This window comes from Hypanus sabinus, chromosome 11 (assembly GCF_030144855.1).
Source record: "Hypanus sabinus isolate sHypSab1 chromosome 11, sHypSab1.hap1, whole genome shotgun sequence".
Lineage (NCBI taxonomy): Eukaryota > Metazoa > Chordata > Chondrichthyes > Myliobatiformes > Dasyatidae > Hypanus > Hypanus sabinus.
In genome coordinates this window covers 95,600,009-95,625,604 of record NC_082716.1, presented here as the reverse complement: position 1 = coordinate 95,625,604, position 25,596 = coordinate 95,600,009, and the positions used below count along the sequence as shown (strand labels likewise).

Here is a 25,596-nt window from a genome sequence, read left to right as displayed (position 1 = left end):
AATGCAAGACAAAAAAAATTGAAAGTCACAATAAGCAAACAAATAAATAAATAGATAAATAATACTAAAGAGAAATAGTGAGGTACTAATCATGGACCCTTCAGAAATCTGTGACAGAGGGCAAGAAGCTATTCCTAAAACATTGAAGCTGGATCTTCTTGTACTTCCTCTAATACTAGTAATAAGACAGCATGCCCCAGTTGGCAAGGGTTCTTAATAATGGATGTGCCATCTTTTGAGGATATCCTCAATAGTGGAGAGGATTAAGCCCATGATGGAGCTGATTGAGTCATTGAGTCAATAACCCTCTGCAGCTTCTTTCGATCCTGTGCATTGGAACATCCATACCATCCAGTGATGCAATCAGTCAAAAGGCTTTCCATGTACATTTGTAAAAAAAAAAATTGCTGGTGTCTTTGTTGACATTTAGTTTATCCTTTAACTCCTAATGAAATATAGCCTACGGCATGCATTAACATATTAGGCCCAGGATAGACCTTCAGATGTTTGACACCCAGGAATCTAAAGCTGCTCAACATTTCCATCACTGACCTCTTGATGAGACAACAGGATATAGGCACAGAAATAGGCTATTCAGCCCATCAGTCTGCTCCACATTTTCATCATGGCTGATTAATTATCCCCATCAACCCTACTCTCCTGCCTTCTCCTCACAGCTTTCTACAACCTTTATGATCAAGAAGCTATTAACCAGCTTTCCTTTTAAATATACCCAATGACTTGACCTCTATAACTGCCTATGGCAATGAATTTCACAGATTCCCCACCCTCTGGCTAAATAAATTCCCCTTCATCTGTTTCAAAGGGACAAACCTCTATTCTGAGGATGTGCCCTCTGGTCCTAGGCTCACCCACTATAAGAAATATCTACGTTATCTAGGCCTGGATTTCAATGAGATTCCACCCCCCCCCCCCCCACCCCAAATCATTTTTTCTAAACTCCAGTGAGTACAGATCCAGAGCCAAACAACTCTCATAAGTTAATACTTTAGTTCCTGGAATAATTCTCATGAACCTACACTGGACTCTCTCCAATGACAGCACTTCTTTTCTTAGGTAAGGGGCCCAAAACTGCTCACAATACTCCAAGTGCAGTATGTTCACCTGACTTCCCCTCTCCAAATTCCACAATCAGTTCCTTCTTCTTTTTAGAGTTAAGTGCAAGGTGGTTGTGGTACCATTCAAGCAGGTGATGTACAATTCCAAGAAAAAGTTTGTGAACCCTTTGCAATTACCTGGTTTTCTGCGATAATTACTCAGAAAATGTGGTCTGATCTTCATCTAAATCACAATAATAGACAAACACAATCTATCTGAAGTAATAACACACAAACAATTGTACTTCTTGTCAATAGAGTATACTATTTAAACAATCACATTCTTTGTTCAAGAAAGTATGTGAACCTCTGGTCTTCTACAAAAGCTGTTTGGAGTCAGGAGTTCCAATCAATGAGATGAGATTGGAATCAGAATCAGGTTTAATATCACTGACATGTGACGTGAAATTTGTGAAATTAGCAGCAGCAGTTCAGTGTAATACATAATCTAGCAAAAAGAGAGAGAAAAAATAAATAAAACATAACAAACAAGTCAATTACATAGGCAAACATGAGGAAATCTGCAAATGCTGGAAATCCAAGCAACACAAACAAAATGCTGGTGAAACGCAACAGGCCAGGCAGTATCTATAGGGAGAAGCGCTCTCAATGTTTTGGGCCGAGACCCTTCATTAGTCCTGACAAAGGGTCTCGGCCCGAAACGTCCACAGCGCTTCTCCCTATAGATGCTGCCTGGCCTGAAGTCAATTACATATATTGAATAGATTATAAAATGTGCAAAGACAGAAATATTGTATGTTATAGAGATACCCTGCCTTGTGGAAAAAAAACACACACACACACACACCAAGTCAGGTTACTGACAATGTCTGCTTTTCTCAACTAAGATCTGCTTATGTGTCCATGACTTGATCAAAACAATTTTCAGAAGGCACTGGAAGAACTGTAGAGATGTATGAAGCTGGAAAAGGCTACAAATGCATTTCTAAAGACCCGAGTGTCCAGCAGTCCACAGTAAGAGAAATTGTCTACAAATGGAAGAAATTCATTATTGTTGCTACTCTCCCTAGGAGTAGGCATCTTGCAAAGATCACACCAAAAACACAACATGCAATGAAGGTGGTGAAAAAGAACCCAAGGGTAACTGCAAAAGACCTGCAGAAATCTCTAGAACTTGCTAAAGTCTCTGTTCATGTGTCCACTATTAACAAAAAAAACTGAACAAAAATGATATTCATGGAAGGACACCACAGAAGAAACCGCTGCTCTCCAAAAAAAACATTGCTATTGTACATCTCAAATTTGCAAAAGATCACCTGAATGTTTCACAATGTTTCTGAGACAACATTCTGTGGACAGATGACACAAAAGTTGAACTTTTTGGAAGAAACACACACACTACGTTTGGTAGAAAAAGGGCAATGCATATCAATACCAAAATACCCCAATTGTGAAGCATGTTGTAAGGAACATCACGGTTTGGGGCTGCTTTGCTGCCTCAGGACCTTGACAGCTTGCTATCGTTGAAGGAGCAATTAATTCAAAATTGATTCAAGACATTTTATTGGAGAATGTCAGGGTAGCAGTACGTCACCTGAGAATTAATAGACGTTGGATGATACAACAATACAATGATCCGAAACGCAAGAGTAAATCAACAACAGAATGGTTTAAAAAGAAAATTTGTGATTTGGAATGGCCAAGTCAGAGTCCAACTAACCCAACTGAGATACTGTGGCATGACCTGAAGAGGGCTGTTCATGCAAGGTATCCCAGAAATATTGAGAACTGAAACAGTTTTGTTTGGTCTAAATGGACTAAGGAGGTTCTACCAGTATTAAATGCAAAGGTTCACATACTGTGAATGATTAAACAATGTATTCAATAAAGACATGAAAAGTACAATCATTTGTGTGTTATTAGTTGTTACAACTGTACATGAAATGAGGCTACTGGGTACTCGCCATATTATTTGACGTTTGGACGCGAGGCGAGGTTGCCCATTGACCTTTGCTTTGGAACTGACGTGGGTGAATACCCCCAAAGACTTACTTGAAGTATACGTCTGATATGAGAAGAGTGCCGAAAAGGGCTTATGAATTAGCTGGGGTCGCAGCTGCCAAGCAGAAACAAGGAAATAAGAGGAAGTACAATCAAAAGGTGAGGTTCTCCCAACTCCTGCCAGGAGACAGAGTTCTCATAAGGAACTTGGGGCTACCTGGAAAGCATAAGTTGGCTGACTGCTGGGCAGCTACGCCCTATGTGGTGGAGAGTCAGATGCCAAACCAAACCTACCAGTATTCCGGGTGAAACCAGAGGATGGGAATGGGCCTGTCAAGATTCTCCATCAGAACTACTTGCTGCCCCTAGGATAAGAGGTGCAGGTTGACCCCGAGCCCGACCTGGAGCCTATACCTATGAAGAGGACTCTGCAGTAACGCAGGCGACTGCAGGGCCCACAGCAGACAAGGTTAGGCCAGCCCACACCATTGCGAGGGATACTGATCCGAAGCATGAGGACCTGGATGTGTGGTATATGCCACCTTCCACTAACTCCCCATTGATTGAGGAAGAGACCCCCTGCCCTTCTCCCGCTGAGAAAGATGAAGTGGGGGTGGTAACTGTGGGCAGCCTGGGTTGCAGAAGGACTATGCAGGGGAGGAAGCGGGGCTTGGCCACGGGACAGAGGGATCCCAGTTGCAGGTGGGCACAAGTGATTGGTCTGGGGAGGCCTCACCAGATAGACTGGAAGTACCCCCAGTAGTGTCTGAACCTGAAGTTAGGTGAGGGGGTGAGGAGGTCTCAGAGAATTAGGAGACCACTGGATAGGCTGGCCTATATAGCACGAGTGGAGCAGAGTGTGACCCCTACTGTTTTCGGGAGCTATGTCACTGCCTTGTGCACTTGGATTGGACTTTGTGTTTTGCAGGAAGAGTTGGCGAATTATCTCAAGGTCATGAGGACATGACTAAATTTGGTGGTGCGGGGGGGGGGGTGGGGGAGTGTAACACGCTGTAAGGCTACACTGCTAATATAATGGCTTCTCTGTAATGTTCCACTGCTAATGTAATGGTTTCTCTATAGCAGCAATGTTTGGGTTATGACTAGAGATAATGGGGCATGTTAGCCAATGAGCAGGATGTTATTCTTTTTTTGTGTCTGGGAGCTGGGAATTTGCAGTCTTTTGCCGGGGAGAAATGAGAAGAGAAGGCGCGAATTAAGAGAGTTGGTAGACCGCCAGATAGAGTGGACTTGGAGAGACGGTCCGAAGGTCAGCGACTATCGGAGGTGGTCAATGGTGGACGAACAGCCTAATCAGTGACTGTTTCATGAGAATGGGCCCTTCCTCTTTTTTGTTTTCTTTACTAACCATATAGTCAAATTAAGAATTATAAAGCTCAATTGTTTAATCACATACTGTGTACTGTGTGTTATTTCATAGTACTGATTTGTAACAGGGGACACATCACGCAGCATCCAGCCAAACGAGATTTCTTAAGTTTGGCTGGGCCGGGTGGGGCTATAATCCCCTATATTAAGCCGCTAGCTGAACCAAGAGTTACATTAGTATTTTTGGAGATAAGATTCAACCTACAAGACATCATAGAACATAGAATAGTACAGCACATTACAGGCCCTTCAGTGAACAATGTTGTGCCGACCCTCAAACCCTGCCTCCCATATAATCCTCCACCTTAAATTCCTCCATATACCTGTCTAGTAGTCTCTTATCATCCAATACTTCACCATCTATTACCACTCTGACCTTAGCGTGTGGCCTCCTGCACGGTTCTGAGGTACTGCTGCAAGTCTGAAGAACACAACATGTTGTGTGAGCATACTGTAGCTTTCAATATGGAACTCGCCGAGAATATGGAATTCTCACACATTAGGTAATTTTCAATATTTTTGATAATATTTCTGCTTTTCTGCCTTTCATTTTAGTTGAGTTTTTCATATATATATATATATCAACTGGCCGACTGAGTATGTCCCACAGTCTAATCGTTACCAAGAATTGCACAATCAAGAGCAACTCTTAACTGCTACATCAGACCGTAAGACACAGGAGCAGCGTAAGGTCATCGAGTCTGCTCCGGCATTCAATCATGGCTGAATCTTTTTCCCCTCCTCAGCCCCACTTCCCAGTCTTCTCCAGTAACTTTTGATGTCGTGTCCAATCAAGGAACCTATCAAGCTCTGTCTTAAATACACCCAACAACCTGACCTCCACAGCTGCCCAGGGTAACAAATTCACCACCCTCTGAAATTTCTCCACATCTGTTTTAAAGGGACACCCCTTTATCCTGAGGCTGTACCCTTTTGTCCTAGACTCTCACCATGGGAAACATCCTTTCCATATCTACTCTGTCTAGACCTTTCAACATTCAAAAGGTTTCAATGAGTCCTCCCCCCACCTTCTGAATTCCAGTGAGTGCAGACCTACACCTATCAAACATTCCTCGTATCAGAATGCTTTCATTCTTGGAATCACCCTTGTGAACCTCCTCTGAACCCTCTTCAATGCTAACAGATCTTTTTTTTAGATGAGCGGCCCAAAATTGTTCACAATACTCAAGATGAGGCCTCACCAGTGCCTTATAAAGCCTCAGGATCACATCCCAGCTCTTGTATTCTGGACCTCCTGAAATAAATGCTGAAATTGCATTTGCCTTCCTTACCACTGACTCTTCCTGCACATTAACTTTTAGGGGCACAAGGACTCCCAAATGCCTTTGCAACTCAGTTTTTTGGATTTTTTCCCCATTTAAACATATAACCATATAACATATAACAATCACACCACGGAAACAGGCCATCTCGGCCCTCCTAGTCCGTGCCAAACTCTTAATCTCACCTAGTCCCACCTACCCGCACTCAGCCCATAACCCTCCACTCCTTTCCTGTCCATATACCTATCCAATTTTACCTTAAATGACACAACTGAACTGGCCTCTACTACTTCTACAAGAAGCTCATTCCACACAGCTATCACTCTCTGAGTAAAGAAATACCCCCCTCGTGTTTCCCTTAAGCTTTTGCCCCCTAGCTCTCAAATCATGTCCTCTCGTTTGAATCTCCCCTACTCTCAATGGAAACAGCCTATTCACGTCAACTCTATCTATCCCTCTCAAAATTTTAAATACCTTGATCAAATCCCCTCTCAACCTTCTACGCTCCAATGAATAGAGACCTAATTTGTTCAACCTTTCTCTGTAACTTAAGTGCTGAAACCCAGGTAACATCCTAGTAAATCATCTCTGCACTCTCTCTAATTTATTGATATCTTTCCTATAATTCGGTGACCAGAACTGCACACAATATTCCAAATTTGGCCATACCAATGCCTTGTACAATTTTAACATTACATCCCAACTTCGGTACTCAATGCTTTGATTTATAAAGGCCAGCGTTCCAAAAGCCTTCTTCACCACCCTATCTACATGAGACTCCACCTTCAGGGAACTATGCACTGTTATTCCTAGATCTCTCTGTTCCTCTGCATTCCTCAATGCCCTACCATTTACCCTGTATGTTCTATTTGGATTATTCCTGCCAAAATGTAGAACCTCACACTTCTCAGCATTAAACTCCATCTGCCAATGTTCAGCCCATTCTTCTAACCGGCATAAATCTCCCTGCAAGCTTTGAAAACCCACCTCATTATCCACAACACCTCCTACCTTAGTATCATCGGCATACTTACTAATCCAATTTACCACCCCATCATCCAGATCATTTATGTGTATTACAAACAACATTGGGCCCAAAACAGATCCCTGAGGCACCCCGCTAGTCACCGGCCTCCATCCCGATAAACAATTATCCACCACTACTCTCTGGCATCTCCCATCTAGCCAGTGTTGAATCCATTTTATTACTCCAGCATTAATACCTAACGACTGAACCTTCTTAACTAACCTTCCATGTGGAACTTTGTCAAAGGTTTTGCTGAAGTCCATATAGACTACATCCACTGCCTTACCCTCGTCAACATTCCTTGTAACTTTTTCAAAAAATTCGATAAGGCTTGTCAAACATGACCTTCCACGCACAAATCCATGCTGGCTACTCCTAATCAGATCCTGTCTATCCAGATAATTATTAATACTATCTCTAAGAATACTTTCCATTAATTTACCCACCACTGATGTCAAACTGACAGGTCTATAATTGCTAGGCTGACTTCTAGAACCCTTTTTAAACAATGGAACCACATGAGCAATACGCCAATCCTCCGGCACAATCCCCGTTTCTAATGACATCTTAAAGATCTCCGTCAGAGCTCCTGCTATTTCTACACAAACTTCCCTCAAGGTCCTGGGGAATATCCTGTCAGGACCTGGAGATTTATCCACTTTTAAATTTCTTAAAAGCGCCAGTACTTCCACCTCTTTAGTTGTCATAGGTTCCATAACTTCCTTACTTGTTTCGCACACCTTACACAATTCAATATCCTTCTCCTTAGTGAATACCGAAGGGAAGAAATCGTTCAAAATCTCTCCCATCTCCCTCGGCTCCACACATAGCTGACCACTCTGATTCTCTAAGGGGCCAATTTTATCCCTCACTATCCTCTTGCTTTTAATATAACTGTAGAAACCTTTCGGATTTACTTTCACCTTATTTGCCAAACCAACCTCGTATCTTCTTTTAGCTTTTCTAATCTCTTTCTTAAGATTCCTTTTACATTCTTTATATTCCTCAAGCAATTCCTTTACTCCATGCTGCCTATATCTATTGTAGACATCCCGCTTTTTCCGAACCAAATTTCTAATATCCCTTGAAAACCATGGTGCTTTCAAACCTTTAACCTTTCCTTTCAACCTAACAAGAACATAAAGATTCTGTACCCTCATAATTTCACCCTTAAATGACCTCCATTTCTCTATTACATCCTTCCCATAAAACAACTTGACCCAATCCACTCTCTCTAAATCCCTTCGCATCTCCTCAAAGTTAGCCTTTCTTCAATCAAAAACCTCAACTCTAGGTCCTGTCCTGTCCTTCTCCATAATTATATTGAAGCTAATACTATTGTGATCACTGGACCCAAAGTGCTCCCCAACACATACATCTGTCAGCTGACCCATCGCATTCCCTAACAGGACATCCAACACTGCCCCATCTCTAGTCGGTACTTCTATGTATTGTTGCAAAAAACTATCCTGCACACATTTCACAAACTCTAAACCATCCACCCCTTTTACAGAATGAGCTTCCCAGTCTACGTGTGGAAAATTAAAATCTCCCACAATCACCACCTTGTGTTTACTACAAATATCTGCTATCTCCTTACACATTTGGTCTTCCAACTCACGCGCCCCATTAGGTGGCCTATAATACACTCCTATCAGTGTTACTACACCTTTCCCATTCCTCAATTCCACCCAAATAGCCTCCCTAGAGGAGCTCTCTAATCTATCCTTCCAAAGCACTGCCATAAGATTTTCTCGGACAAGCAATACAACACCTCCTCCTCTGGCCCCTCCTACTCTATCACACCTGAAGCAACTAAATCCAGGAATATTTAGTTGCCAATCACACCCTTCCTGCAACCATGTTTCACTAATAGCTACAACATCATAATTCCAGGTTTCAATCCACACTTTAAGCTCATCCACCTTTCTTACAATGCTCCTAGCATTAAAATAGATACATTTAAGATACTCTCCACCTCCTCCTCTCTTTTCATCCCTAACAATGCAGTCAAATTTATTATCCTTTTCTTTCTTCTCCCCTACATCTTCAGGCTGAGCGCATCCCTTCTCCATCACCTACCTTTCCTCCCTCACACACTGTCTATTTACTTGCTCTACTGGTGAACTAACCTCCTCTCCCATAGTTTCCTCAAATTGATTCCCGCCCCCCCCCCCCATCTTACTAGTTTAAAGTCTGCCCTGTAGCCCTAGCAAACCTCCCCGCTAGGATATTGGTCCCCCCAGGATTCAAGTGTAACCCGTCCTTCTTGAACAGGTCACGCCTGCCCCAGAAGAGGTCCCAATGATCCAGAAACTTGAATCCCTGCCCCCTGCTCCAATCCCACAGCCATGCATTCATCCTCCACCTAATTCCATTCCTACTCTCACTGTCGCATGGCACAGGAAGTAATCCCGAGATTACTACCTTTGCGGTCCTTCTTCTTAACTGCCTTCCTAACTCCCTATACTCTCGTTTCAGGACCTCTTCCCCTTTCCTACCTTTGTCATTGGTACCTACATGTACCACGACCTCTGGCTCCTCACCCTCCCACTTCAGGATATCTAGGACGCGATCAGAAACGTCCTGAACCCTGGCACCAGGGAGGCAAATTACCATCCGGGACTCCCGATCACCTCCACAGAACCGCCTGTCTGAACCCCTGACTATCGAGTCCCCTACTACTATGGTCCTCTTTCTTCTATCCCTACCCTTCTGAGCTACAGGGCCATCCTCTGTGCCGGAGACCCGGCCACTGTCACTTCCACCAGGTAGGCTGTCCCCCCCAACAGTACTCAAACATGAGTACCTATTGTCAAGGGGTACAGCCACTGGGGTACTCTCTAGTACCTGCCTCTTCCCCTTCCTAACCGTGACCCACCTATCTGCCTCCCGTGGCCCTGGAGTGACCACCTACCTGTAACTCCTCTCTGTCGCCTCCTCACTCTCCCTGACCAGGCGAAGGTCATCGAGCTGCAGCTCCAGTTCCCTAACTCGGTCCCTCAGGAGCTGCAGTGCGGTGCACCTGGCGCAGACGTGGACGTCCGGGAGGCTCGGAGACTCCAGGACCTTCCACATCTGACACCGAGAACAACAAGCTGCCCTCACACTCATACTTCCCGAATAACTGAAAATAACAAGAACTAAAAGATAAGCCTACTGTGCCCTCATCCGCTTCAGCCCCCTGAGCCCAAGCCCTACACTCTGCTCCCGGCGCACTCCGCTACCCGCTTCTTAAGGCTGCGTTCTTTTTATATCTTCCCTCCTTCCCAGGCCTCCTTCACGCACCTGCGCAGTCCCGCCTCTCAGAACTCCGATCTGAGACGCAATTGGACAATTTGAAAATGGCCGCTGCCGCACTTCATCTCAAAGCCTTGCTGTCCTCTTCCAGTCTGCATTTATTCCAACTACCAAAAGTGCATGTCCATGCATTTTCCAATATTGTATTTCATATGCCACTTTCTTGCCAATTCTCCTAATCTGTAATGCTTCTGCAACCTACATGTTCCTCAATACTACCTGCTGTTACATTAAGTTACCTGGTCTCACCCTATCAGGGATATTCACTTTGCTCTCCATGAGACCATAAGAAAATGGAGCAGAATTAGGCCATTAAGTCTGCTCCACCATTCTGTCATGGCTGACTTACTATCCCTCTTAACCCTCTACTGCCTTCTCCCGTAAACTTTGATGGCCTTACTAATCAAGAACCTATCAATCTCTACTTTAAATATACTTGTTGGCTTGGCCTCCATAGCTGGTTGTGGCAATTAATTCCATAGATTCACCACCCTCTGGGCCAAAGTAATTCCACCTCATCTCTGGTCCAAAGGAATGCCCTTCTATTGAGATCACACCTCTGTTCCTAGACTCAACCAATACAGAAAATATCCTCTCAATAGCCTCACCATCTAGACCTTTCAATATTTAATAGTGAACCTTAAGTCAGTGCTCCTCAAATTCCATCAGTATGTGGACTTTGCAACGAGAGGGGCGAACACCTTGGGCCTTGTTACACAAACATCCTCAATGCATACTGGGCAGAGCCCCCCCCCCCCCCCCCCACGGTTACACAGACCACATCTCTGTTATGCTAATCCCAGCATACAGAGCGCTCGTCAGGTGTTCCAGACCAGTTCAGAAGCAAGCCTGGCCAGCAGGAGCCATCTCTGCTCTTCAAGACTGCTTTGAGCACACTGACTGGCACATGTTCAGGGAGGCTACAACCGATGGTGACTCTACCAACTTCGAGGAGTACACAGCATCAGTGACCAGCTACATCAGCAAGTGCACTGATGATGTTACTCTGTTCAAGACCATCACTATACACGCTAACCAGAAGCCATGGATGACTGCGGAGGTGTGTGCGCTGCTGAGGACCCGTGACTCCGCCTTAACAACAGCAAGGACCAAACTGTGCAGGGCCATCAGAGAGGCAAAGCATGCACACGCCCAGCGAATCAACAGCCACTTCCAGGACAGCACACGTGGAAGGGCATCCAGGACGTCACCAATTACAGGACAACATCACCTGACTGTGCGGGTGATGCCTCCCTCCCAGATGCGCTGAATAACTTCTACGCTCACTTTGACGTGGCAGCGAGGATGTCCACCCTTCCTACAAATGACCAGGTGCCGTGTCTCACCGTGGCCAATATGAGAACCCTGTGGAGGGTCAACCCACAGAAGGCTGCTGGACCAGACAACATTCCTGGTAGAGTGCTCAGGGGATGTGCAGACCAGCTAGCAGGTGTTTTCACTGACATCTTCAACATCCCCCTGAGCAGCTCCACCATTCCAATGTGCTTCAAGGCCATCACTATCATCTCCCTGCCGAAAAAGTCTTCAGTGTCCTGCCTGAATGACTACTGTCCCGTTGCACTCACATCGATCACCATGAAGTGTTTCAAGAGGCTCATCATGAGGCATAGCTAGACCCTGCTGCCCCCCTCACTGGACCCCCTGCAATTTGAGTACCATCCCAACCGCTCAACAGATGACATCATTGACTTCACCCTCCACCTGCCCTAACCCACCTGGACAAAAAAGACACGTACATTCGAATGCTGTTCATAGACTTCAGTTCAGCATTCAACACAATCTTCCCTCAGAAACTGATTGGAAAGCTGAGCCTACTGGGCCTGAACACCTCTCTGCAACTGGATTCTAGACTTCCTGACTGGGAGACCTCAGTCAGTCCGGATCGGGAGCAACATCTCTAACACCATCACACTGAGCATGGGGGCCCCCCAGGGCTGTGTGCTCAGTCCACTGCTGTTCACTCTGCTGACCCATGACTGCGCTGCAAGACACAGCTCGAACCACATCATCAAGTAAGCCAATGACACCACCGTGGTGGGTCTCATCAGCAAGAACGACGAGTCAGCTTACAGACAGGAGGTGCAGCAGCTAACGGATTCCCTGAATGTGAACAGAAGAGATGGTCATTGACTTCAGAAGGGCACGGAGTGACCACTACCTGCTGAACATCTACGGCTCCTCAGTAGAGATCATAAATAGCACCAAATTTCTTGGTGTTCACCTGGTGGAGAATCTCACCTGATCCCTCAACACCAGCTCCGGAGCAAAGAAGGCCCAGCAGCATCTCGACTTTCTGCAAAGGCTGAGGAAAGTCCATCTCCCATCCCCATCCTCATTACATTCTATTGAGAGTATCCTGAGCAGCTGCATCACTGCATGGTTCGGAAATTGCACCATCTCAGATCGCAAGACCGATAGTGAGGTCAGCTGAGAAGATCATCGGGGTCTTGCTTCCCGCCATTAAGGACACTTACACTACATGTTGCATCCGCAAAGCAAACAGCATTATGAAGGACCCCACGCACCCCTCATACAAACTCTTCTCCCTCCTGCAGTCAGGGAAACGGCACCGATGCATTCGGGCTCTCACGACCAGACTATGTAATAGCTTCTTCCCCCAAGCTATCAGACTCCTCAATACCCAGAGCCTGGACTAACACCTTACTGCCCTATTGTCTTGTTTATTATTTATTGTCATGTCTGCACTGTTTTGTGCAATTTATGCAGTCCTGGGCAGATCTGTAGTCTAGTGTAGTTTTTTTCTGTGTTTTTTTTTTATAAACGTAATTCAGTCTAGTTTTTGTACTATGTCATGTAACACCATGGTCCTGAAAAACATTCACACCGGGAGCACCGGACGCAGTATACCACACAGCCGACTCATAGATGAAGTGTCGCCTCACCTGGAAGGACTGTCTGGGGCCCTGAATGATGGTGAGGGAGGAAGTGTAAGGGCAGGTGTAGCACTTGCTCCGTTTACAGGTATAAGTGCCAGGAGGGAGATCAGTGGGAAGGGATGGTGTGGCCTTTTATATATTGATGAGACCCGACGCAGACTGGGAGACCGTTTCACTGAACACCACTCTGTCCGCCAGAGAAAGCAGGATCTCCTAGTGGCCACACATTTTAATTCCACGTCCCATTCCCATTCTGATATGTCTATCCATGGCCTCCTCTACTGACAAGTTGAAGCCACAATCAGGTTGGAGGAACAACACCTTATATACTGGCTGGGTAGCCTCCAACCTGATGGCATGAACATTGATTTCTCTAACTTCTGTTAAAGCCCCTCCTCCCCTTCTTACCCCATCCCTGATGTAGTTAGTTTTTCTCCCCCCTCTTTTTTTTTCCCTCTCTCTCTGTCTATAACTCTGCCTGTTCTCCATCTCCCTCTGGTGCTCCCCTCCCCCTTTCTTTCTTCCTAGGCCTCCCGTCCCATGATCCTTTCCCTTCTCCAGCTCTGTATCCTTTTTGCCAATCACCTTTCCAGCTCTCAGCTTCACCCCACCCCCTCCAGTCTTCTATCATTTTGCATGTCCCCCTCCCCCTCCTACTTTCAAATCTCTTACTATCTTTCCTTTCAGTTAGTCCTGATGAAGGGTCTTGGTCCGAAACGTCGACAGTGCTTCTCCTATAGATGCTGCCTGGCCTGCTGCATTCCACCAGCATTTTGTGTGTTGCTTGAATCTCCAGCATCTGCAGATTTCCTCATGTTGCTTTTTAAATTCAGAACTCCCATAAGGATCTTTTTACCCTTGCACATTCTTAACTCTACTCACAAGAATTCTACATCATCTGATCCTATGTCACATCTTTCAAAGGATTTGATATAAATTTTTAGCTAGAGCCAACCCACCCCTTCTGCCTACCTGCCTGTTCTTTCAATACGAGTATCCTTAGACGTTAAGCTCCCAACTGTGATCTTTCAGCCAAATCTCAGTGATGCCCACAATGTCATACCTGCCAATTTCTAACTGTGCTACAAGATCATCTACCTTATTCCATTTACTGCTTGAATTCAAATTTAACACCTTCAGTCCTTCAGATTTCAATTTTGCCCCCATGTTATTGGAAATTAAATTCTCATCTCTTTCTAAACTTTTTGACTTTTTTATTATTCTGGAGGCACTCATAACCACTCCTGCATTTTCTTTCCCTTTTACTTTACCTTCACTTTTCCAAATTGTTGAACCCACTTTCCCCACCCAATATTTAGCTTAAAGACACACTTCAACCCACCTCAAGGTTCAGGTATAACCCATTCTTAACAGGTCATACATTCACCAAAAGAGATCCCAATGAATCAGAAATCTGAAACTCTCCTCCTTACACCAGTTCTCTCAGCCTGTCAAATCATCTTAGATTTACCCTCACTGGCATGTGGCACAGGCAGCAATCGAAAGATTACTACCTTTTCATCATTTTTTCATACTACCTTTTCTGCTTTTCATCTTTGCACTGAACTCCCTATATTCTTTCATCAGGACATCATCCCTTTTCCTACCTATGTCATTGGTATTAATATGTAGCATGATTTCTGTCTGTTTCCACTTCCCTCCTCCTACTTTAGAATGTTGTGGACCCAATCTGAGATGTCCCTGACCCAAGCCTCTCACTCTTTGTCTGCTATTTAAAACTAATTTGCTTATCTAGATCTTAGGAAGGATCCCAAAACATTTAACAGTTGCTGTTATTTCCTTTTCCAAAGATGCTGGTTGACAAACTGTCTGTGTGCAGCACTTCCTCCTTAAACAATATCAAAATTATCCTCTTATTGACCACATCTCCAGAGATTTATGCAATAGAAAGAAGCCACTAAAAGTCCACTCTGCTGCATACTTTCTTTCAGGCTGGAGGCTATTCATAGCAAGTGGCAAGCCATCCATAAACAGTAGAATGTGCTGCCACATATCACCCCACTCCCCAGAGTTTCTTTACCAAGGTATGTATATACAACATGTTTGGCTCACTGCTGCAGGCTTTTGCTATATTTAGCTGGCAGACCCAATTCCAAAGGTTTGCACAAGTGCTTACTTTACCAAAGCAACTTCAATAAGGAAAGAATACACACAAGGACTAGGACCAGAAGGAACTACAACCCACTTTTTGCCTGTCTTAGTTTGGAAAGAATTACATAATACTGTGCAGGTAATTAATATCTTAATACTTTGGAATTTTCAATGCTTTCTCCATATGGAAAGTAACTCCTTTCTAAAATAAGAAAATCGTAATTGGGTACCACACTCAAGGTGTAATCCTACCAAAGCCCTATATAATTTTAGTAAGACCCCTTTAATCCTGTATACAAATTCCCTCAAATAAAAGCCCCTAATCTCTTGTTGAACTGGCACATTGGCATTCAACTATGTGTTCAAAGGCACTTGGGTGTCTGAGTATTTGAGTATTCACATTTCAGAATCTGTCACCATTTTTTAAATTTACTCTGCTTAATTTGTTTTGCCAAAGGGATGACCTCACATTTTTTTAACTACTTTTTCTATATGAACTCCATAATCCTTTTATTTCCTTGCCTTGAACATACTCAGCAACTGAGCCTCCAAGCTGACCAGGCTGGAGAATTTCAAAGATTCACATCTGGGTTAAAATATTTCTGATCTTCATCCTGAAGACAGTAGTGTCTGAAAAGAGGATGCTGTCCAAGTTGCATGCCATCTTGGACAATGGCTCCCATCCACTCCATAATGTACTGGTTAGGCACAGGAGTACATTCAGCCAGAGACTCATTCCACTGAGATGTAACACTCAGCGTCATTCCTGCCTGAGGCCATCAAACTTTACAACTCCTCCCTCGGAGTGTCAGACACCCTGAGCCAATTGGCTGGTCCTGGACTTATTTCCACTTGGCATGATTAACTTATTATTATTTAATTATTTGTGGTTTTATACTGCTATATTTTTTCACTATTCTTGGTTGGTGCGGCTGTAACAAAACCCAATTTCCCTCGGGATCAATAAAGTATTTCTGTCTGTCTGTGAATAGGCAAGCACTTATTTTGAGACTGCATTATTGTGGATGTGATGGTCGCTATTGTGGCTGCACAGCTTTCCCCAAACTTAAATGTTTCTCTTAGAACAAGCTCAATAATGTTCAGTGGCCATCTCTTGCAACAGGAGGTGATGCAAGAGAATGTAGGGTTAGACAATAGGTCAGTACATGGAACTAGAGTCCCCAGCACAGTCAATGCCAGCCAGGGCACAGTTTCAAACATCACATCTAAACATTGAGCAACCATATCACTCACCCCTACCTGCGGCAGTTACCCAAAGAAGTGCTCACAGGCAGGCCTTGAACACAGTCTTGTGAGCCAGCACTTTATTATTGCGGAAGCTCCAGAGGCAATGATTTATATAGTGGATTCATAAGAGTTGGGATCTGTACAAGGCTCCCAGCATATTGGTATTGTTAGAAACACCTCACTCCTCCTCTTTCTCTGGCAAGAACCCCATATACACTTTTGTTTCTGAGTGGGGGAAAACTGGCATGTAATTTTAAAAAGATAGTTGTCTAGGTAAATGGAAGAAAGCAGATATTCAAAATCTTAAATAAAATAGAAACTGTTAGAAAGACTCAGCAGATTAGGCAATATCTGTGGAAAGGAAAGCAGTTAACAGTTTGGGTTGAAGACCCTTTGTCAGAACTGAGAAGGAAAGAAGGCAGATAGAATACTGAAGGATTAAATATGACAAGGGATTTCACTGATGATGCCTTGGAGAGAAGCTATAAAAGGAGCTGTGAAATCATCTGATCTATAGGACAGTTAGGAGAGAACACACACCTTTTGTTTATAAAAGCTACCAAATGACAGCAATTAGAGTGAGATGTTAAAGTTGTGAAATACAGGGCTCTAGAACACTCCCAACAAGTCATTCTGGGCTAACAGACAGAGAAATCTTGGCCCGTTCTGATATTGACAAGGAGTTAATAACAGAATCTTCTTTGTTTCCCAAGAAACCTGTGTTTGGATAATTCAAAACTTCTCTGAAAAAAAATTACATGCCAAGATTCCCAAAGCAAAAAGAATCAAACATCACAATCATCCTTTGAGCATATGCCAGGTGTACATGGATGTTTCTGTTTGGACACAAAGCCATCTATATTTACTGTTGCACCATTGAAGTATCAGTGAACATGCAGGTAAGAATGTTGAACTATTATTCTAATTATTAGAGATAATTGTTCCAGTGTGACTTAGAATCATAATGCCAAATGTTAGATGTGGAGGAAATTAAGGTAACAAATTATCTCAGTAGTAAATGAGTACTATAAAACATTGGTTTTATTGTACCTTAAAAAATCCAAGTCGTATTATACCTGTAAAGATATCAATGGTACTACATCTGTAAAAATATGAATATATCTTTACAGCTGACTTTGAGATTTTAGAAGGATAACTGAAACCTTGTTGCAACAACTGTAATTGTTTTGTTAAAAAGAGGACCTTAATTATGATGTGAGATTTTTGTAGGCTGTATTATAAGTCTACGGAGAACTGGAGCAGGGCAACCGTGCCCAAGGAAGAGGTACAAGGACATCCTCAAGCCAAACCTTAAGGGGGCCAAACTCCAGCCCCGCAATCTCGAACACACTGCTGCTGATCGGTCCAAGTGGCACAATCTATGCTCCAAGGCAGCAAACAACTTCCAAGCCAATTGGTGCATGCAGCACCTCAAGGTGAGTCAAGACAGACAGAGGAAGGCGTCCGCTCCTGCCCACAACATGCGGTGCTCCTTGCACCATCTGCGGCTGTATCTGCGTTTCGGACTTCAGCCTCAGAAGTCATATGCATGCCCACAGACGTTGACTGCGCAACACATTCATCTTCCTCGGACTTCGAGAGACTACTACTACTATTATAAGCTGTGTTACTATTTTTTATTATGTATTTTTATTTAAATCATGAAGGTGTGAGTCTCAACACAAACTTTTCTCGGGCTTCCAGCTGGGTCCAGGTACCAATTTTAACCAGTTTCGATGACAAACTGTACCATCTTCATCAGGCATGATGCCTAGGCCTATCTAATCTGGTGGTATATATACTCAATTCCCGTCATCTGACTCTGCTGATTGGTTGAGGACTAACTGACCTACTTTGTTTAAATTTTTATTCCAGTTCTTACTTAAGAGTCAGACCTTCATCTTTGTTGAAATTCTTATTCTCTAGTCTTGCTTCAATGGCTTCCTTCACCAGGTGGTCCCAAAAAACCATTGCATGGCACAGAAGATTTGTGCCACCCAAGTCAATCCTGCGGTTACTGTGACTGCAATGTTCTGCTACTGCCAATTTCTCCAGGTAACACAAACAGATACACCTCCTAAGGAGGTGCATTCGTTTCCCCGGATGCTGCCTGACCTGCTGAGTTCCTCCAGCGTGTTTGTACCTGTTGATTTGGCCACAGCATCTGCAGTGTACTTTGTGTTTTCACCTCCTAAGCTCCTTGATGTGGATTTCCACCATGTAGTTAATGTACGCTGTTTCACCAGCCTGTAAACACCAAAAGTCCTTAATCCTAGGTCATCTTTGGCCCGCATAAACTGGGACAGCTGAAACCTGATTGGTTGAGGACTAACCAATCAGGAGGGACAGACAACAGGAATTGACAGAACCAGACAGGCCTAGGCATCAACCCTGATGAAGATGGTGGAATTTGACATGAAATGCAAGTTAAAATAGATAACTGGACCTAGCTGGAAGCCCAAGAAGAGTTTATGTATCATATATTCCAGAAAAGCAATAGCATGAAACTCAAACTTGAATCTGTTCAGCACTTTGGAGCAAAATTTGAGAATCATGTGTGATATGAAAATGGTAAATAAATTCAACTGTAATGTCATTGCATTCAAACTTCAAACAGCACAGCAATTATCAAAAAATAATTTAAAGGAGTTCTGGTAGATGACATTTTTGTTATTTCTGGCAGAGGTGTTAAGAGAATGTACAGTAATAAACACTGGGAAGTAATCAAACTTTGGCTGTGTAACATGCAAAGCTTGAGATCAATAAATGACATGTAAACATTCCTAGATGTCTCTATCACCATTTCCAGTAACAATTGTATTTTAGCCATTGAGATTTCCAGTTCTATATCCATGTGTTGCTGAAGCAGGGATAAGAGTACAGGTTTTTGCTTCATTTTGAGTTTACTCAGCAAAATCAGAGCTGCTTTACAGCGGTGAAGCAAAATTATTTGGAGTCAAGGCAGTTTCCATGCCAATACAAGATTCAAATAAAGAAATCTAAAAAGATCAGAAACTTGGATTTATTTGGGTTTCTGTATAGCTGAGGGTTAATGCTGCTTAATCTATTCCATCTTGTACCCTCATGGACCTTATGGCAAAAATTACAGCTTGAACTTTATTCTGATACATACCGTGGCAAAAATGAAAACACTGCAGTTTCTTTAAAAAGTGGTTTACTCACTTGGTTTCATGTCAGGGCTAGTTGGAGTTACTTTCTGTACTTTACGCACAGGTTTGGTAACTTTCTTCTCTCTGGCTTTTTCACACGTAGTTTCTTTCACCTTGCTATTTTCTGTCAACAAAGTAAAGAGTTCACTACTGTTAGTGATAAACATGGCAAATCATATTCAATTACATTTTAGCTCTTGCAAAATTGACAAATAAGCCTCAATTTCATTAAAATTGACTCTTTTAAAGTATCTTTTACAATCAAGAACAGTTGAGATTACACCATTAAGCATACTAATACAATGGACCAACGATGTTAGGACTGTCATTTTTTTTGCATTCCCTTGTAATCTATATCTAGTATATCCAATGCAATAGACGAGATTTGAGGTGAATCTTTGCCTCAATGAACTCAACTGATACATTTGTTCTGCAGTGCACACTGCCTTCTGGTAACCATTGAATCAACTGTTCAACCATGACGAGAATTAATTACTTTTTAAAATCAATATATCCAAAAACATATCACTGTTTTACACCTTGATTCGTACCAGTTGGAAAATGGAAAATATTTTTAGCTAGTCCCTTAAAACAGGTAAAACTACATGAGGAAGGAGGAATACACAATGAGCTAGTTTAAAATAAGCTAGTGAAATGTATGACTGATTAAGGAGGTTGGTATATAATACATATAAATTATAATCTTAAAATAGTTCTTTAAATACCAACAAGTTTGTTGGGCATCTTAAAGACTTCCACCATCTTGGATAGTTACTGAAGCTATCCAAATTAATAACTTCTCTCTTATTACCCTTGCACTGTTGCAAACAGTAGGAAAATAACTATTGCTCCTCAATTCCAGGCAGCCAGCTACCTGATCTGAACAATGGTCCGCCAGCACTCCACAACCACAAAAAATGTTTCCCCTCACAAATCACACACAGCTATCAAATCCACAACATAAAATACAACATTTTACATGAGACTTAATTTGCAAACTGATTTTGTGCTAGAAGACATGCTAGAAGACTTATTAAGATTGCAGGACCCAAATAATTAAATCACTTCTGTAAATCAGTCATTATGGAATACTGCAAAAGAGAGATGGTAGGTTTTAAAGTGACTGGTACAAAATCTGCTGACTTAAAATAAGTTTTTAAAACCACAAATGTAGTTCTTCCCACTTTTACCACAATCTGGGCTAAATTTCACAATATACAATCTAGACACTGGATTATGCAAAAATCCAACTTTACAAGTACAGTTAATCCTCCTAATCCGCAGGAGATTGGTTCCGGGAACCCCAACAGAAACCAAAATTCGTGGATGCTCAAGTCTCTTATTTAACATGTATCAGTGCGGTGGTCTTTAGGACACAGCGGAACCCCGGACTTTATTTAACATGCCTCCGTGTGGTGGACATTAAGACCTAGTGGCGCAGCTCTGAATCTGGAGTGTTTCTGTTCACGAAAATAATTACGATCGCGACTGAAAATAAGGTGGAAGTAATAAAGCAATTGGAAAGAGGTGAAATGTCATCGGTCATTGAAAAAGTGTTAGGCTACAGTCGGTCAACGATCGGAACAATTTTAATGGAGCATGTGAAAGACCTTGCCCCGATGAAAGCTACAATTATTACTAAGCAATGCAGTGGTTCAATTATTGAAACACGTATGTTTCTTAAGTGTTTTATATGCATAGAAAGATAAAATATGTACTATATACTAAGAAAAACGTTTGACTAACTGACTCTAAATAATACCGGATGTACCTGTTCCAACTTCAAAATGGACTCAAGAACGGAACTCATTCATAACCCGGGGACTGCCTGTACTTTTAAGTCATTTCTAGATTACATAGCATTTACATTGTATTAGCTATTATAAGTAAATAGTTGTTATACTGTATTGTTTAGGGAATAACGACAAGAAAAAATAGACTGTACATGCTCAAGCAACAAGTGCTGGAGAGAGAACTTCCAGGTTTTCCTGATCCGCGGTTGGTTGAACCTGTGCCTATGGAATCCGCGGATAAGGAGGGCTGATTGTAAATCTTTGAGCTTGCTAAGATTTAATTTACTCCAACATCATAGGGTAATACAAAATGCTGGAGGAGCTCAACAGATCAGGCAGTATCTCTGGAGGGAAGTGGGGGCCTCTCCTCTCTACTCTCCTTCTCCTTTTGTCTTCCCTTATTTCACCAGCCCTGCACTTTGCCCTCCCCTGCCCTCTCACTTAGCCCAGGACTCATACATTCTTCCCTCCAGCTCTTCTCCTCCCCATTATTCTATGGTCCACTATTCTCTCCTACCAAATTCCATCTTCTTCAGTCTTTTGTTACTTTCACCTATCATCTCCCAGCTTCTTGTATCGTACCCACTCTCATTCTCCACCATGCACCAATCTTTCCACTCACCTGGATTTTATAAAACCCACCAGATCTTGCTCCACCACCTAACCCATCCTTTTATACTGGCAATCTATCCTCACTGGTACCTGGCAAGGCTCTGAAAACCTGTGCCAACTAACTAGCAGGAGAATTCAAGGTCATTTTCAACCTCTCACTGCTACAACCTCTCACTTGCTTCAAAAAGGCAACAATTATACCAGTGCCCAAGAAAAATAATGTGAGCTGCCTCAATGACTATAGCCCAGTAGCACTCACATCGACAGTGATTAAATGCTTTGAGGGGTTGATCATAACTAGTCTGAACTCCTGCCTCAGCAAGGACCTGGACCCTTTGCAATTTGCCTATTGCCACAACAATGGCTCTCCACACAGTTTTAGTCTATCTTTGGACGCTACCATTTTTAAAAAAAAAGATACAGTATTTGTTTTTGCACTTTTTAAAATCTATTCAATATATGTATACCGTAATGATTTACTTATTATTATTTTATTTATTGTTTCACTGCTAGATTATGTATTGCATTGAACTGCTGCTGCTAAGTTAACAAATTTCATGTGCACATGCCGGTGATAATAAGCCTGATTCTGATTCAGATTCATTCTTTTCATCTGAGTGCAATGGTACCCCTGAATTTCCTCCCAGAACTTGTATGACTAACAGTAATGAAACCCGAGAGGAAGTTACTGACATAATGAAGGAAGCCCTGAACAGTGCCAGAGATGGAGGACCTTCATTGCTGCCCTAAAAGCTAATGGCATAACAGGTAAACTGTAAGGAGTTTGTACATTCAATCCATAGAATGTGTGCGTTTCATCTAGGTGCTCCAGTTTCTTCCCACAGTCCAAAGATATACCGGTGGTAGGTTAACTGGTCATTGTAAATTGTCCTGTGACTAGGATAATGGCTGATTTATACTTGTGCGTCGCATCGACTCTGTAGGTATCGCATACCCTACGCCGTACCCTACATTGTTGGGTGACGTGCACCTCTCCAGAAAAGTTACTCATGCGTTGCGGCGACACAGACCGCAACAACTGTGATTGGTCCGCTTGGCAGCATCACATTTCCTCCTACGCATTTCTCCGCCATGTCTGTAGGCTGTGCGTACACCAATGCGAAATAGATGAATCAAATTGTCAAATCTACCTGCCGACATGTGAAAATGTTTGAAATGCATTTCCTCATCCATGTCTCTCACGAAGAAACTCAACACAGTAGCATAGAAATCCCACTGCCATCTAGCATTTTGGCGCACACTAACGCATGCTCGCTACAGCGTAGCCCGTATATGAAGAGCATTTGATGGCTCTGGGCCTGTATTCATTCGAATTCAAAAGAATGAGGGGGTGACCTAATCGAAACCTATCGAATGTTGAAAGACCTTGTTAGAATGGATGAAGAGAGGGTGTTTCCTATAGATCGGAGACTCTAGGACCAGAGGAAACAGCTTTAGAATAGAGGGGCATCCTTTTAGAACTGAGATGATGAGCTATTTCTTTAACCAGAGGGCGGCGAATGTGTAGAATTCTTTGCCACTTGTGGCTGTAGAGGTCAAGTCTTTACATATACCTAATGCAGTACTTAATAGATTCTTGATTGGTCAGGGCATGAAGGGATATGGGGAGAAGGCAGGTTATCAGGGCTGAGAAGGAAAATGGATCAGCCATGATGAAATGGCGGAGCAGACTCAATGGACTGAATGACCTAATTCTGCTCCTATGCATCTTATGTCTTATTTGAGACTAGCTAATATATTGTTCTAGTCGCAACTTCTGAAGATGGTGGTTCAAAATCAGGAGGGGAAAACCTTGAGCCCAATTCATCTTTAAGAACATTAAGAGCATATTACTGAGCTTACATGGAGGACAGCAACGATTCAAATGCAATTAACTATGCAGAAAAACCACAAAGGTGACAACATTGGGAAAAGATTTTTTTTAAGCCTGCGTGGAATCAATGTCTTTGATTTTGGGAATTCTATATTGGACATGTGGATGATATGGTTCACAGAACAGAGTTGCTGTGAATAATTGGTGATGGAGATATTGTCCTGGGGAAGTCTCTGATGTTGTTTTGGAAGATTTTGCTGACAGTACTGGTGGTACCCCTCAGTTCCTTTGAGGTGACCACTATTGGTTATGTCACTCAATAGACAGTGATGTAGCATTAAAGCTGCTGTCTCACAGCACCACCATAAAGAAGTCTGGCTGTATTATTGAGTAGTCTGTCTGTTCTCCAAAATACTTACTATTATTGGTGTAAAATTATATGGGTAGAAAGAAGCTAGTCTCTAACCCTGCAAATAAAGGTGTTGGCATTCTACTTGTGTATCAACCATTCTGAAATTCTAAAACTTGCTGGAGGGGAATTTTCCCCCCACAGATTTATAACCTCCATTCCCTTGTATAGGAAAGGTAGAATTTGTCAGAGAACCTCAGAGATACTGCAATCTCCACAGATGGAGATAAATCCAAAGGCAACCAGCCATGTGGAATTAATTAAAAAGCTCATCCTCAAAACTGTTCTTCCACTGGCCAAGCAGCATTGATCAGAATGCTGCCCCAGTCCAACAAGACATCATCTGGACCCACTGCAATCTGCCTATCGCCACAATAAGTCAATAGCAGGTACAATCTCAATGGCTCTTTGCATGGTCTTAGACCACCTGGACAATACAAACACCCAAATCAGGATGCTGTTCAACAACTATAGCTCAGAATTCAACATCATCATTCCCACAATCTTGATTAAGAAATTATAGAACCTGGGCCTCTGTACCTCCCTCTGCAATTGGATCCATGACTTCCTATATGGAGGACCACAATCTGTGCGGATTGGTGATAACATATCCTTCTCACTGACGTTCAACACTGGCGCATCTCAGGAGTGTGTCCTTAGCCCACTGCTCTACTCTCAATATACACATGACTGTGTGTCTAGGTATAGCTCAAATACCATCTATAAATGTGCTGACGATACAACAATTGTTCATAGAATCTCAGGTGGTGACGAGAGGGTGTACAGGAGTGAGGTATGCCAACTAGTGGAGTGGTTCACAGCAACAACCTGGCACTCAACACCAGTAAGACAAAAGAGCTAATTATGGACTTCAGGAAGGGCAAGACAAAGGAACACATTCCATCCTCATGGAGGAATCAGAGGTGGAGAAAAAGAGCAGTTTCAAGTTCCTGGGTGTCAAGATCTCTGAGGATCTAACCTGGTCCAAACATACCAATATAGTTATAAAGAAGGCAACACAGCAGCTATAATTTATTAGGAGTTTGAAGAGATTTGGCATGTCAACAAATACACTCAAAAACCTCTATAGTTGTACTGTGGAGAGCATTCTGACAGACTGCATCACAGTCTGGTATGAAGGGGTTGCTGCGCAGGACTGAAGGAAGCTGCAGAAGGTTGTAAATCTAGTCAGCTCCATCTTGGGTACTAGCCTACAAAGTACACAGGACATCTTCAAGTAGCAGTGTTTCAGAAAGGCAGCATCCATTATTAGGGACCTTCAGCACCCAGAACATGCCCTTTTCTCACTGTTACCATCAGGTAGGAGATACAGAAGTCTGAAGGCACACAGTCAGCAATTCAGGAACAGCATCTTCTCCTCTGCCATCTGATTCCTAATTGGACATTGATGGATGAGAATT

At 42.9% G+C, this 25,596-nt stretch overlaps 1 protein-coding gene across 5 annotated transcripts in view; it reads right to left on the bottom strand.

The window, feature by feature from the left end:
* Positions 1-25,596, bottom strand: part of cep350 (centrosomal protein 350) — a 274,904-nt gene that overhangs the window by 186,111 nt on the left and 63,197 nt on the right. For all 5 annotated transcript variants that reach the window (XM_059984922.1, XM_059984923.1, XM_059984924.1 and 2 more), the window contains exon 8: positions 19,541-19,651. In XM_059984922.1, the coding sequence (XP_059840905.1) occupies positions 19,541-19,651 (111 nt within the window). The remainder of the gene's footprint in view (positions 1-19,540; positions 19,652-25,596) is intronic.